We start from the raw sequence: 16,273 nt of genomic DNA, 5'->3' as shown, positions 1-16,273 counted from the left end.
AGATACCTTAATTGGTGCATGCTTGTTTATCCCAATTCTTTTCTGTACTTCATAATGCTGCATAAATTTCAGTATATGAAAGGCCTGACTATATCATACTTGGTTAAGAGTGGGCTTTCAGAGACAATGGGGTTAATTGTTTTTATCTTCCTCACAAACTTGAGGTTACTCTATTCTGCTTCTTTATATGCTTTTGGTGGTTTATAGTGGGGTTATGGTGAGGATTTGGTCTTTTGCAGCAATACAAAATCTTGAAATTCACAGTCAGTATTTAGGAGAGGAAGATGGAAGCAAGTGGCCTTATGCAAGGTGTTGATAGAGGACAAGCACAGATGTCTTACAATAAGAGGAGATGAGAGGAAGTGGTGCTAGAGCAAACTTTCAAGCAGCAAGAAGGGTTAAGATACAGACAGATGATGGGAGAGGCTGAGAGAGCAAATGATTTAATAAAAGTGTGAGGTGGGGAGGAAACAGGTGGAAGTAGAGGTTAGAGGTTAATATAGTAAATGATGAAAAAGTGTGATGATGATGGGAAATAGCAGTATGGAGAGGGGCAAGGTGGAAGATATGAGTGACTCAAGGAAAATAGAACAAAAAATATGTGCAAGGTATCAGAGCAGTGGAGATGAAGATATAGGGATGCATAGGGACTATAGTAGATAGGTGGGTCATGACTGAAAATATAGGCATTGAGAATGATAGCAAGTAAGAGAGGTGTTTAGAATGGAGTACAGTAGGGAAGAGAGAGAGCAGTGGCAGAAGGCACAGAAAGGGGATGATTGGTTGAAATAGTGTGGACAAGGGTGATGAGGAAAGTGGGAGCCCATTAGGAAGGGGATGGGATGTAATATGTGCTGATTGTGCTCTCTAATGTGTGCAGCAACTGAATAGGACCATAGATAGGGAAGGATTAAAAATATGGAGTGGGGTAAGAAACAAGGCCTTGCATGTACATTAAAGCATAATCAAGTGGTTTCTCCATCCTATTCTTATTCTAGCAACTACACTTTCAGAACAGACTCCTGCACTGCTAATTAGGTTGCCTATTTACTCCTTCTAGGGAGGCTACAAGGCATTTAAATAAAATAAATATCCCATGTGACATCAGATTTTATGGCACCTGTGCATTTTCCACATATAAAAAATACTTTCTCCTTTAACCTTCCTGCAATTCCATTGCCCTCTTCTTTTTCTTTATAATTATCTATTATGCATCCTTGAAGATAAAAAACAAATTTTTTGTTTGTGTTTCATAGCTATTTGCATTAATTTTCCATAATTTCCACTAAATATTTTCTAGTCATGCAATAACTATGTTATAATAGTTTTCCAGTCACAAGATACTCCTACCTTTCTGCATTTGTGGTAAATATTGCCACTTTATATTAGATGCTGGGTGGTGTATTCTAAATGCAGTCACTATTTTTCTTTTATTTAGCTCTCATTCAGTCCTCAATTGAAAATATTTAACTTATTACTAGAACTGATGCTTATGACCTTATTTTTATCTATGTATCTTTTATTTTTTGGTATTTAGCTCTTTCAAAGTATTAATCTAATGTCTCAATGATATTTTTTTCTAATATATTCCTTGATTTGTTTGTGTAGTCGATTAAGTCCAATATACCTTTTGTTTCTGATAATTCACTTATCTCAGTTTCTTTACCTAGAATGATATTAGTGCTCTTATTTTTCTCTCTTCAAATTGCCTTGGTACATTTTTCTAAACAGAACCTCACATCAGTTTCTCAGATAAATCCATATACTGTCTGCAGAAATGTTTCTAATATTTTATTATTCACAGCATACAATTTGAGATTATCTATATAGAAAAGATCCTGATTTGTATCTGAATCTATTTCAGCTAAACATGCCAATTTATAGGTACCATTATCAGGTAGGAAAAGAGAGGATAAAGTGAGCTCACTCGAAGTTTTCCTCCTCTAACAGAGACGGGTTTTATTTCTATAATAGCCTTATTTGTCTGAAAGAACAAAATCTTTTGTCATTTACTCATAAGTTTTTATTTATCTTCCCATTACTGGTGCTACCTTCCAGGATGTATGAGTGGGGGAATACTTCAACAACTTTCTGGTAGTCAATTTATGCCATGTTCAAACCATTTTTCTCCTCCTTGCTCTTCGTTTAAAGCTTTTTTGAAGCATAATTGAGATTTACAGTTAAATGAGCCTTCAGCATTCCTTCTGACCTGGAAACATGTTGCTTTTTATCCAGGTGTTTATATATTCGTGATATTTTTGCAGGTAAAGCTTTATAGATTGTAGGGAGCTAGATTATGGATTTGTTGCTTTGAAGATTTGTGTCTTGAAGATTAAGATGGTGTTCCTTTTAGTGAGCCATTCAGGAATCTTCTTGCTCTGCTAGTATGTAGAAACTTATGTGTTCATGTTAAGATTTCCTGATTAAAATATTTAAGGAAAAATAAAACCTGATGTTTTTCACTTGTTTGCTTTATCTTCAGCACTTGGGCTCTTTTTCTTTTAATATGTCTTCCCAAGATTGTTTAAATGCTGTGTTTATTATTTTGAAAAATTTTGTCACAAGTGATATCTTTGATGCTGTATTCTCTTTCCCAGAATACTTCTGTTTCTCTTGTATTGGTGCTACATTGATTTCTATTTTATTTAACCAAGTTTTTGATAAACTCATTTTGAGTTAGAGTCTAACAGTTTGTTTCATTCAAAGAGTTGCTGTTAATTTTCATACTGATGGAATTTTATGTGATTTAGCAAAGATCTTGTTTCAGGTTTTCTTGGAGTTAAATACTGTTTTCTTTTTTTTACATTTCTCTAGTACCTGTCTTCTCTTCTTGCTTTTTTTTGGAAGGGTGAACTTTTTTAAAATCATTTCCATTAACCCTTTTACCACAGAAATCAGGTACATATACTCAAAATTTCATTACCCTTAACTGCAGAAAGCAGTTATACATACATATATATATAAATTAAATTAGAGATAAAACCACTATTAGGCAACTCAAACAGTGATAGACATAAACCAAAACATAAAAAAATAAATAATATAATATACAATATATATATATATATACACACAATATAAAATTTAAATTATTAAAATTTAAAATTGATATTTATAAATTATTATATTTTTATATATTTAAAAATTATAAATTTAATAATTTAAAATTTTTTTTTAAACTATGAATTTTTTATTCATTTTTTTTATACTTACCAAAAAGTATAAAAAAGTTAAATATAATATAATATAAGTAAGTAAGTTTGGATATACTCCCTAATATTATTATTATTATTATTATATATATATATATATATATATATGAGTCTATATTTTGTTGAGAAATGTCATGTTTGAAACTACTTCTTTTGATGGGGCATGCTGAGTTGAGGCAACGTGACTTGTAGAAAATCTAATTCTAATTTTTGGTAGATATTTAACATCATTACCAGAATAACTATGAAATTTAAACTAAAGGGTTAAGAATTGAGAGACATTTTTCTCTTATTTTCAACCTCTTTCGGTATATTTGCCTTCCATGTCGTTTGTATGAGATTTGATATTCCTATTTAAGTAAATATGAAGGAGTGCCTTATTCCTTTTAAAACTACTGCTGCATATATATAGTAATTCATTCAGATTGGTGATACTGATGTTTGTATTTGCTTTTAGTCTGTGTTGGCAACATTTGCATCTTTTATTGCTATCATTGAGTTTTATCCTCAGTAGATGCTGTAGTTGGCCTACTGAAAGGTTATATTTTGTTTGTAATGCTTGAATTATTTTCAGCTTTCGTTTATCATGGTTATGATTTCCATCTTTTGAATTTCTTATTCATAAATCTTTCCCACTTTCTTTTTACTTATGTTATTCAGTTTAATATTCTGTGGGTGTTCTGAGGGCAGTGAGCTGGCAGAATTGTTGGCACACTGGGCAAAATGTTAAGTGGCATTTTGTCTGTCTCTATGTTATGATTTTAAATTCCACAAGGATCAACCTTGCTTTTCATCCTTTTGGGATTGATAAAATAAGTACCAACTGTACACTGAGGTTGATGTAATCAACTCCCATGCTCCTCTGAAATTGCTGGCCTTGTGCCAAAAATGTGAAATCAATATTCTACGGGTGTTCTAGGGGTTAGATTTGCAGTGTTTTGTAATTCATTTCGCCCATGTTCTATCTGCATGGCTTTATGTTAAGAATGAATTGAGGCATTTTGTGTTTGCTACTATTGCTTCCATAATGCATTCTTTCTTTCACACATTCTATTTCAATTACTGAAAATTTTTTTTCATTGCGAATGCATTTTTCTTCTTCTGTTTAGGTCCAGCAATATGTTTGTTTCCTTCCAAATTTTACATGAATATATTATATTTTCATCTTTTGAGTGTCTCTGAAATTTAGGAACACTGCTTCCTATTTTGGGGAGAGGGAGGTTAGTCAACACCATCAACCCCAATACTAGACTGGTACTCTATTTTATCAGCCCAAGAAGGATGAACTTAGGATTTGTATTTTGAATGTAAAGAGCTAGAATGAATACTGCAAGAAATTTTGCCAATGTTCTAACAGTCCTGCCAACCAACTACCCTTGCTTCACTGCAAAATATCCATACATGTCAATCTAAGCATTTTCTGTTGCATTTGTGAGACTTGAGAAGCAACGTTTGGTCCTTTCTTTAGATTGCTATGATTTTAGTTGGCTAGTTGGTTTATTCATTCTTGGTCTCTGAGTTTAGCATGCAGTTTTTCATATTTTTTTTTCCATCTGATTGAAAGAACAGATTTCACTATCAACAAACATGGTCATCTGAACATCAATATTTTTTATTTGAATTATTTATCATTTTTATGAGTAATGCTGGTGTTGGTGGAACAGATAGGTTTTTGTGTTCATAGTTTGTTTACAGTACCAGATTGCAAGATACTCCAAACATGTGTAATACATCAATCATATGTTGTAGTAATCAATAAACTTTACAGAGTATTATTTAGAAAGTTCTACATTTTTATAAATTTCTTTGTGTTTTAATTGTTATTGGATACTTTTTGAAACAATCAAGCTTAGCAACATTTTGTCTGTCTTTATGTTCTGAGTTCAAATTCCGCCGAGGTCGACTTTAATTTTCATCCTTTTGGGGTTGATAAAATTACCAGTTGAGTACTAGGGGGTTGATGTGGAAGATATATGCCCTTCCCCAAAATTGCTGGCCTTGTGCCAAAGTTTGAAAAGAATGCAGCAAGCTGTAGAATTGTTAGCATTCAGGGTGAAAAAATGCCTAGCAGCATTTCACCTGTCTTTATGTTCTGAGTTCCAATTTCACTGAGGTCAACTTTACCTTTTATCATTTTAGGGTAAATAAAATAAGCAACAGTCAAGTACTAGGGTTGATGTAATTGACTTATCCTCTCCCCTGAAGTTGTTGGCATTGTACCAACATTTGAAACCATTATTATTAGTAGTAGTAAAGTGGCAATCTGTCAGAATCTTTACCACACCAGACAAAATTCTTAGTGGTATTTCTTCTGTCTTTACATTTTGAGTTCAAATTCCACTGACATTGACTTTACCTTTCATCCTTTTGGGGGTCAATGAATTTTTCTACAGAACAACAGTACATACTTTAATTCTAATAGTCTTCAGTGCCACAAATAGCAGTTCCAGTATTGTGCTGAGTACCAATTCTCACAGCAAAAATTTTCCACTATCTCTTCATCTTTTAGACTAAGTCCTAATATCACTTGATTTTCTCACTTTCACAATTCACTCTATTTATCATACATGACTGCAAAGTCAATGATCTGTTTATTCTTTCTGTCTACAATAAACATATTTGGTTTCTTTGCTGTAATAGAATGATCAGTCTCTATAGAGAAAGTCCATAAAATCCTGTAATTATTACTCACCATGACTACCTTTGACTCACCCTCTTACTGCTTTCCAATCACTTGAAATTTACAAATTTGGTTTGATAAAGCACTCTTTTACTGACACAATTATGCCTCCATTTATACTTTTTTGTGCTCACTTACTGCATTCAATTTAAAGATGTGAATGCTTTCATCCACTTTTCCACATGCTCTTGCTGTCTGCCTGACTTTTATCAATCTTTGTCTTTATCAAATTTATTCTAATGACTTGTTCTTGAGCAGCTATAATTAGTAATTCAGTTCCCCATTTCAAATTTCCATCTTTCAGCCGTAACAAGCACTTTTCAGTTTCAGCTGCTTTGGTTTGATGCATGAACTGGACTTAAAAGTTCTCCCTTTTTTCGAGCTATTTGCTCTGCTGTTCTTGTGACTATTCTTTCACTGTTTCAGTAACTTTTCATGTTTCAAGTTATAGATGATAGACTTCCCTCACTATGCACAACTTAGCTTTTTGTACCCATTATAGGTGTGATCATGTTTTCTACATTCAACACACCTCTGCCTCATCTTTTAGTAAATAGAGCCTGGTGATATTACTTTTAGGGTTGTGTGTGCTATGCCTTGTGGGCAAATTCTTAGTTCTTCTACCTTACTTCTGTAACCCTTTGTCCATTTTGAAAAAGAAGCAGAGTATCTCAACATGAGCATGGTCTGTGTAGTGACTGCTTTGATGATTATTATCTTCAGTTGGTTTTGTTTTGAGATCTTTCCAACTATTGTAATCTTTCCAGTGATTCTCAACCAAGGTCCATATGGCCCCTGAGGGTCCATATAAGATTTTTGTAAATAAATGGGGATCCACAATAGTATTTCAAGGGCCCCTGCAAAAATTTTTGTTTTAGATGTACATGTCGGTATGTATTACAAGAAGCAGATAAATTTCATTCTCTAACATTTTACATAGTTCAACCTTCACAGATTAATGTGTGAAAACGTTAATAAATAGCATTCCATAAAACTAGTTTTTAAACCAGAATAAAATAGCAATCAAAGGGAACCATAGATTAAAAATGGTTGAGAACCCTTGCTTTAGAGACTTTTGGGTTCTTGCACTCGTGATTGTGAGATCATGGTTTCAACCCCTGGACTGGGTAGTATGTTGTGATCTTGAGCAAAACAATTCATCTCATGTTGCTCTGTGATCACTTCAACACCTGACACATAGTACACAATGCTCCTGTTGAGGTAACATTAAGTTGATGGCAGGAATGAGCTAATGTACAGCACATGCATTTGATCACTATCAAAAACAAAAAAAATCATTTGTGCAGGTCATATGGTAAAAGTTGAATACTCATATGTCATCTTTGATGGAAGAGTCTATCATTTTTTTAAACCTAACTTGGAACTGAATAGATTATTTCTAAGATCCAAATTAGAAAACAATAATGTTTTCTGTATTCCTAATTTATTATCAAGAAAAGTATACTAATTAAATACATTCTCAATACTTCTTGCATTTTGATGACCTATCTGATTTTAAAACAAAAAATTCCTGTAAAATATTATAATTCAATGCTCAACAGTTTCTTACTTTTATCACAAAATATAAATAAAGATGGCTACAAATATTTTAAAGAAACACTAGACATTTAGTTTCAAATGTATGAGCCAAAGAATTTTGACCTGTACAAATAAAAGAGGAGTCTCTACTCATGCCATTTTTGTTAGATTTGTATTGTGATTTTTTTGAAACTGCAGTATAAATAGCAGACGGGTCTATGAAGGCTGGCTGAGAAGTTAAGAAAGTCACGTTATAATCATGAGAGCTTAGGTTCACTTCCACTGTGTATCATCTTGGCCAAATGTCTTTCACTATAGCCTTGGGATGACCAAAGTCTTGTGAGTGAAAACTGGGTAATGAAATTACGTGAAAGACCATCACATTAACTACACCTCTAATTCAAATGATCATCCTTCTTACATTATCATGTTGATTATCAGAGAATTTTGTTAAAAGCACATGTCTGTGGAGTACTCAGCAGATTATATGCTAACTTTTGAGTAGGCATTTTACTTGATTGAACAACTAGAGTACTATTTGTGATCAAAATCAACGGAGAGCAATTTTATATAATAGAACAGATGAACTAAAATGCAATTTAAATGCGCACAAAAATATGGCAAGTTGTTGGGACAGAAATTTATAGTGAAGGCAAAGATATTCAAAAGGAAGCAATACACAATGAGGAAAATTAGTGAATATCAGCAAAGTCATATCATTTCATATATTTTATAATATTTGATTATAATTGTAATTCCTAATATCAATAAGCATTTATAAGTATAAAAGTGTGAATAGGGACAAAATATTATTTCTTGAGCAGTAAGAATAAAAAGAAAGACAAGTTTGATTTATTTCCTGTAATAATCAAGCTATTCACATTCAAGTAGTATACTTTGATATATTCTGGGTTCAATAAGCGTTACCATTTGTTTAAACTGTTATAGCTGTAGAATGCTTTTATTGTAAAATGGTCACTGATCAGATTGCTATTGCTAATTTTGCATGACTAAAGGAGGTCTTTAGATTTATGACAATTAATAATAAACAGCTTTCTATCCTGGTTGTGTTTTCAGTAATTTACATGGATGTAATAATAGAGGAACAATTAAATTGCAAGTTTTAATGATATTTAAACGATTTTTAAATTATAAAGTGACAAAAATAAATATTTTAACAAATGCAGAAACTAAACTTACCTGATTTTGTCTGACTCCTTCCAGAACTGCATTGAAATCTGCAATCTCCCAGTCTACGAATTTCTTGATAAAAACTAAGTGTCTATTTAGATAATCCGCATAATTGATCAGTGTGTTGTCTGACATTAGTAAGTGGTCCTTCAGCTGAGATGCACCCAGGTGTCTGTCTAAGAACAGCTTGATGTTGTCTGCAGTAAGAATTGCGTCTGCTGCTGCCAGAAATATCCCCAAGAAAAATACAACAAGAGCAAACAGGATTAGCTTTAAAAATAGCTTTGATCCTAAAATACGCAGAATTAGTCTGCATAGTTGTATAAAATATTGAACAAAGCAAAAGTCTTTCAATCGCTCTCGTTTCAACTTAGGTTCTTGTCGACGTCGGTGATTCCAAATCTCTCTAAGAATGTCTTCTTTAGATTTGGTTGGTGCTTGAGCAAAGTAGAGTTCACTGGCAGACCAAATATCTTCCTTGTTATCTTGATAATAACTGTATGGATGCTCCAGGGGATTATATGGGCGTGGTGCTGATCTACCTGTTTGTATTGCATAAACCTTGCTTGACACTGTGTCCATTGGCAGCTTCTGCACATAGCCACATCTAATTTGTGACAGCATACATTTCATCCATTTGAAACGATAAAATAATAACAATGCATCTAAAATAATAAAAATCGCTACCAACACTGAGAAAAACGTTTTACTGCCACCAGAAGAAATTTCCCTCTTTTCTTCATATTGTATATCTTGGTAGTAGTCTCTATTGCTGGTGTCTTCATAGCTAAAGGCATGAGATAATAAGTAACGAAAGACGTGCCTAGTTTTCGACAGCTCCCACGTCCTTTCTTCAAGTTCAGTATGAAGTCGGATCCAAACAGATTTAATATTTCGTCCTGGGTTAGTAGCCAAAATATCATTACCAGGAAAAATAGGTTTGGATTCAACCATTCTGAAAGAGGAAAACAATGCATATCAGAACATAAGATTTAAGAATATAAGTGTTAGAAGACATAAATCAAATTATTTAAAGTAAACCCTGTTGGATATTTTTGGTTATGAGTTTATATATATTACATAAAATATTTTATTGCATCCTTACAATTAATTTTACAGTCATAGTTCAAATGCTTAGTTTTCTACAATAAAATACATTTTTATCTAGAGGATTTTTCATCACCTTCCAAATACAGGAGTTTAATCTGAATGGTGTATAACTCTAACAAAAGTACCTTTTATCACGAACAACGTAGCATTTTGATGATTAAAGAGGAAAGAGTTCGAATAAAACTAATGAATCTTTTTTAAAACCCAGAACATTTATCCATCTTCACCTACTATTCCTGGGAGGGTTAGGGGTAGTACAGTCCTCAGGTACCTCCTCCACAGGATTCTATCATCATTAGACTTTCCAGCTGGATTCTCAAGTGTGACAAATGGAGACTTTAGATATTATCCAGCCATCTCCGTGATCTACTTGTAGGTCTCCTACCAGTTGGCTTAGCTTGAAGAATGCATCTTGCAATTTTTTCCTGTACCATTCTAATCACTTCTATAGTACTAGAACTGTCATCCCTGAATGTAGAGAAGTAGTGGCTCAACCTGGAGAGACTCCTGGATTTTGAAGCTACACACCATGTTGAGTATCATTACTCTAGAGCATGGATGCACAACCTTTTTCATCCAAAGGGTCAAATCATGAATTCAATCACTCAAAGCAGGCTGCAAAGTATATCATATAATTTGGATGATCAAGAAACATACAAAAACAGTAGTATAGAAAAGGTTAATAAAGACACGAAGGAAACATAATGATAAAAGTTAATAGATAGCTACTATTATGTGTATATTCAGTGTGTGATTGTGGTACAAGCAGTTCGCTATGTTAATTTTCAGTAATTTGTTAAAATAAGAAAGTCTTTGCAAAATGGTTTCATGAGCTGCACAATATGCCTTCATTTGGCCACAGGTTGTGCATCGCTGTTCTAGAGTTCTTTCAGAACTCCATTTCGGCCACTTGTGTTTCCAGTCACTATCCAATATTCCTGACCATAGGTGAAACATTTATGAATGAAAATAATTATTTTAGAGTTGAGGGAAACAAAAACTCTTTGAAAAATTCAGTCAAGGGTTTTAATTTACTGACGATATAATTTGAGTATATCTAATACAGATTTCATCCTGAATACAACTTTAAGCAAATCTACAGTTTCTGTGGTTTCTAATGCTTTTGGGTCTTTCAGTTCATCTACTGATTATTTTTCTTTTACAAGTGTTAGAATACATAAATCAAATTCTTTAATACCACTGCATTTTATTAAGGTACAAACTTGTTATATTTTTGGTCACAAGTTCTTATTTTTCAACATATATTTTATTTTATGTTTGTTAATGTTAGTTAATTTTGCAAGAGCATTTCTTTAAATGGTTAGGTTAATTTAAGATATCATGACTTACCAAATATCATAGTTTAGAAAGATATAATACTGTAAGTGAATTTTTTTTCCTTAGAAACTAGTGCTGTACCTGCCAAAAATGTTTGGGGTTTGTTGCTGTCATTCTTTTTATTTCTCTTTATGTTTTTTGCTATCTTGTAGCGCTTTTCTCATAATTACATTAAACATACCAACATAAGGATTCTTATTGGTTCAAAACATGTACAATTGTTTAACCCAGGGCTATGCTTGGGAGGGCAGACCTATGATAAGTGCCTTTCATCTGTGTTATATACAGTTGTTGCATAGCCCTTGGTTGCCCTGTCCCAGTGGCGACCATTCTGTCTGTTTGTATATGTGATATGGCTATAGGTTCATGCATTGCTGTTTGGTTAAGAAGATTTCTTCTGAGTCACATGGTTTCAGTTTCAATCCTACTGCATAGCACCTTGGACAGGTGTCTTTTACTGCAGCCCTGGGCTGATCAAAACCTTGTGAATGGATTTGTTAGATGAAAACTGAAAGAAGTTTGCTGTGAATGTGTGTGTATTTTTGTGTCTCCTTGTATCGACATCTTTATAGTTGTAAATGAGAGTCATTGTCATTCATTTCCAATATTCAGCAAGAACATGTCAGGCCATGGAAAAAATATTACCTTGCTTGGATGCAGATAAGGGTTGATGACTGAAATGGTATCCAGCCATGGACAATCTGCTTCAATAATCTCTATCTGACCCATGCAAAGATGGAAAATGTATATAAAAAATGACGATGGTGATGATGATCTCCATTTTTTTAAATAATCTTTTCTAACAGAGTGGAAATTAACCAGTGGAGGTTGCTGTATGTCATTTGTAGTACAGAATGTGAATAAAACGTAAAAAACGAGATTGTTGCATATTGGAATCCACCTCTTGCCTCTTCTTTCTTTATCTACTACTCCAGCTACTTACTCCATGCTTCTTTTATCCCCCTTTCTCTCTCTCTCTTAGTACAACCACAAATGTTCTTCACTTTAGTTATAAAACTGGAAGTGTTATCAGTGAGGATGGATTTTGGGAAATAAGCGACGTCGATTCCATGAAATCACAGCCAGGAATGAAGCACATACATAAAAAAAAATTAATAAAAAAATTCCTTTAATTAAGAAAGGATAGTGATCAGCAAACTGTAAGCAAATATTTTCTTTTGTTAGGAAATGTCAGTAATTCTACATACATGTACATATATTCTATTTCCACTACCTTCCCAATTTAAAACCAATGAGAACATGTTTCATTAATTACTGGCAAAGAGTGTGTTAATGTGTTTAAGATATCATTAATGATTTAATAGACAAAGCCTTAGTTTAGCAATAGTTCAATAAGTATTTACAGTTGTTATTAAATCATTATATTTGTATCTAAAAATTAAATACTTACTGCTTCATAATAATATCATGCACTTGACTCACTTCAAATACTTTGTCTACTTCTAACCAGTTGAGATATTCCAGCAGTGAATTTTCTGATTCGAATACATCATTTATAGAACCATGACGTTCAAATATTTTCTTTGGAAATTCCAACCATTGGTTGTGAACTAATTTCTTAAGGAAGTTGATGTACTTTGAACGAAAGCTCAGAAGCTGATTATATAACGTATGGTTAGTGTCGCAGATAAATTCATTTAATTCAGATTCAAATTTAAATTGTTTAGACATAAACAAGTCATGCACAGACTTTTTCAGCAATCCATTGTCTCTGTAAACACTTCTCAAGACCATTCTTGTGGAAGAGTGCATTCCTTGTAGAATGTGGGTGACTTCAGTGTCAAGATGAGATTGACATGATATCTGTCTCTGTTTTATCAAGTCCAACATTCGCATTGTCTCAAATTTCTCATGTGCTTTAATTTCTTCTAAACATCTGTTTACACTCTGTCGCACATGATAACTCATTTCGGTAGTGTTCTGTAATGAGATGACAGATGGACCGATGATGACATAGAACAAACCCAACGTAACTGACAATGTAAAGAAGAATGAATACATTAAATAAATGACTATAAATAGAAAAACTAATCCTCTGGAAGTTTCAGTGGGGGGTCTTGGAATAATTTCCAGAGGTCGCTCTTGCTCAGGACTGCTGAGAAGTGAAGACCGGCGCTCGTCTTGTGCTGGTGATGGAGGTGGTAGTGATGGTATAGTTCGACGACCAACATTGTAAATTAATAAACCAGCTAAGGTACATAACATCATTGTACCTAGAATACTGGCAGATACAAGAATTGCAATAACTGGTTTCCAAGGTGAAATTCTAACTGTGCTATGTTTTTTGAGTCTATATGAATTTGATGAAGGTTTCATATAGTCTTTATTGATTTCGTGAGTGGTCAAATGGAGGCGATGAGTACTTTCGATGTCACTGAGCATCACAGTTAAAATTGATGGCTGCTTGTTACCCCATTCAGTAAGAACTGCAGATATCTGAAAAGTGGTTGGGCAATTGATGAACATATCATAGCTTCCGTAGCAGATGCGATGCTCACTATCATAAACTTTCATTCTTAAATAGCCAGGGCAAGAGTAAAGAACCCCTGAAAAAAGGAAAAGAATTCAGTATAAATACAAAAAATACTTAAACATTCAATGATTAATTTCATTGATATCTTAATAGAACACGAGAAAGATGTAGTTGTGACATTCATCAATTAAAATCATAAATTAACCATAATACTGCTTGTTACAGTTTGTGTTTGCACATAACACTTCTAAGTGAAAGCGAGTGAGTGGTAACATAGAAGAGTTTTGCTCTGCAAAAATAAAAGGGTTTTCCTTAAAATAAGAAAAAAAAAATAAAAAGAAATAAAAAGTGTGACAATATTTTTCCTGAACAACATCTGAAAGTTATATTTAAATTTTTTTAAATTTTAATTCAAAGGATAAATGGATCAATATATTTGAATATTACAACAAATTATGAACAAGTCTAATAACTGTTCAAATAACATCATTAGGAAAGGCATAATACCACATAAACTCAATTAAATAAGATTCTAATTATTTTGAGCTGAATATAAGTTACTCATTTATTTCTTATTTTTCCACAATTCCACAGGGATTCAGAATGCTTTCATATGCTTTACAGTATCTAACTGGCACTCTACTGTTGACTATTTACTTAACTGTCACTACTGAATATTTTATTTTTCATAAATTCATTATCTATGAAAACACTCATTCCTGAATTATTTCATTTTCTAGGAAAACACTTTCACTTAATTTTGACATGTTAAATATATGTTTTTATACTTAGATAGAGCACTAGAAAAGAAGTGCCAAAATCTTTATTACAGTGAAACAATGTTGTAAAAAAATCTCTAAATGTATAACAAAATAGAAAAAAAATTCTTAAATCATGGCTTGATAAATACTTACAAGATAATGAGTGTAGATAGAGCTTTTGGAGATAAGATTATTCTACCTATGATAAGGTGTTACCTACTTCAGGCTATAAAATTTCTTTTATAGACACATACATTTAGTGCTCCCATATCTAAAGTCTTTTTTAAAAACCATATTAGCAAACTCAAAATTTTACATACCATGAATAACAGAGATATATAACAAACTGGCTAGTTCAAACGGGAATTGAAGTTACTTCAGAAAGTAACAAGTCAATTACTGATAATGATGTGGATGTACCCAAAAATAAGTGTTGAAGGGTCATAGATAACTATATATTTGCTAACATAACAAAGAAGATATGATTCTCTCATCAAAAATACTCATTGCCAAGCAAGAATGAAGTATTATTATTCCTTGGAGGTAATACTTAAAAATATTTCAGGTCTGGTAAGAACCTTGACATAATGAACTTCTGAACCCTTTTATTCCCTCTGGAATATCTGCATATGTTCTAAATTTGAAAACTGGTACAGCTGCATTCTCAATCTACATCAAAATTGTGTTGAAGGTCCAATAATAAATGGTACCTAAACTGGGCAACAATTTTTCATATAAAGAATTAGAAAAGTACCAAGTGATAAAGATTTATTATTTAAAATGGAAAGGATCCAAATTCCACTGTGTTTAATATACTCTATGACTACATCTAAAGTACAAGATTAGACTTTCAGTACATTAACAAAATATTCACTGTAGCCTGTGTTCAGCCATAGAAAATTTTATGTTTTGTAACTGAGAGCTTGAAACTCATTGGATATTGGAGGTAATGTTAAGTAGAGCAACAAAAAAAGAAATAATGAGGAAAGACAGTGGTAAAAAGCATTGTGTATAGTGGTTCTCAATTACATATTGTGTATGATAAACACATGAAATTTTACGTTATTATACTCTTTTACTTGTTTCAGTCATTTGACTGTGGCCATGCTGGAGCACCGCCTTTAATCGAGCAACTCGACCCCAGGACTTATTCTTTGTAAGCCCAGTACTTATTCTATCGATCTCTTTTGCCGAACCACTAAGTGACGGGGACATAAACACACTAGCATCGGTTGTCAAGCTCCCTGTCTTTACTAGAGTGACGGTTAGTAAATCAATTAGTAAACCAAACAACTTGAGCTTTATGATTTCTCATTTTTTATGACTGTTCAAATTTGTTGAATCCATATCAAATTGGAAACATTATTGCAAAACAAAAAATGACAAGAAAATGAGTGTAAAATTATAGTCAGGCTTTTGACGTTGTTGAAACACTTATACATTGTAATATACAACCTGTTACTTAATTAGAAAAAAAAAATGTTAGTGAACCAGTCACTAAGTAAAATAAGAAAAAAGCAAACTATTTCAAAATTTAGGAACACTAATTCTAATTCAACCAAAAAAAATATTTGTTTTTAGAAAGGGTAGATGTCAGTCTATGGTCTGGAAATTTATTGTGAACCTTACAGTGTCTCAGATCTTGCTCATCTGTCCAACACTTTACATTAACCTTCTCTTGGTCACTGTTCATTCTCTTAAATGCCTGCTTAACTTTCAGCTTACACTTACTTCATGTGCAATGATAATACCTTTCATGAAGTCAGAACTTCTTTCATGAACCAAATCTTCCATGATATCCAACAAGTGAAATTTGTCAACAAGAGTTTTATTCTGAGGCACCAACATATATACTAGACGTGTTGCACTATTTAGTTGTTTCACCCCTGTCATATTTATTTTACTATAACTACCTCTGTTCCGTTGAACTTATCATCACAAAACCTAC

The 16,273-nt window shown here is 32.8% G+C and overlaps 1 protein-coding gene across 7 annotated transcripts in view; it reads right to left on the bottom strand.

Moving 5' to 3' along the window:
- LOC115209230 overlaps window positions 1–16,273 on the bottom strand; it is a 417,183-nt gene that overhangs the window by 6,324 nt on the left and 394,586 nt on the right. For all 7 annotated transcript variants that reach the window (XM_036501257.1, XM_036501255.1, XM_036501256.1 and 4 more), the window contains 2 exons: window positions 12,482–13,637; window positions 8,632–9,577 (listed from right to left, as the gene is read on the bottom strand). In XM_036501257.1, the coding sequence (XP_036357150.1) occupies window positions 8,632–9,577; window positions 12,482–13,637 (2,102 nt within the window). The remainder of the gene's footprint in view (window positions 1–8,631; window positions 9,578–12,481; window positions 13,638–16,273) is intronic.

This window comes from Octopus sinensis, linkage group LG3 (assembly GCF_006345805.1).
Source record: "Octopus sinensis linkage group LG3, ASM634580v1, whole genome shotgun sequence".
NCBI lineage: Eukaryota > Metazoa > Mollusca > Cephalopoda > Octopoda > Octopodidae > Octopus > Octopus sinensis.
The sequence above is the reverse complement of the archived record's forward strand: the minus strand, read 5'-3'. Positions and strand labels throughout refer to the sequence as shown.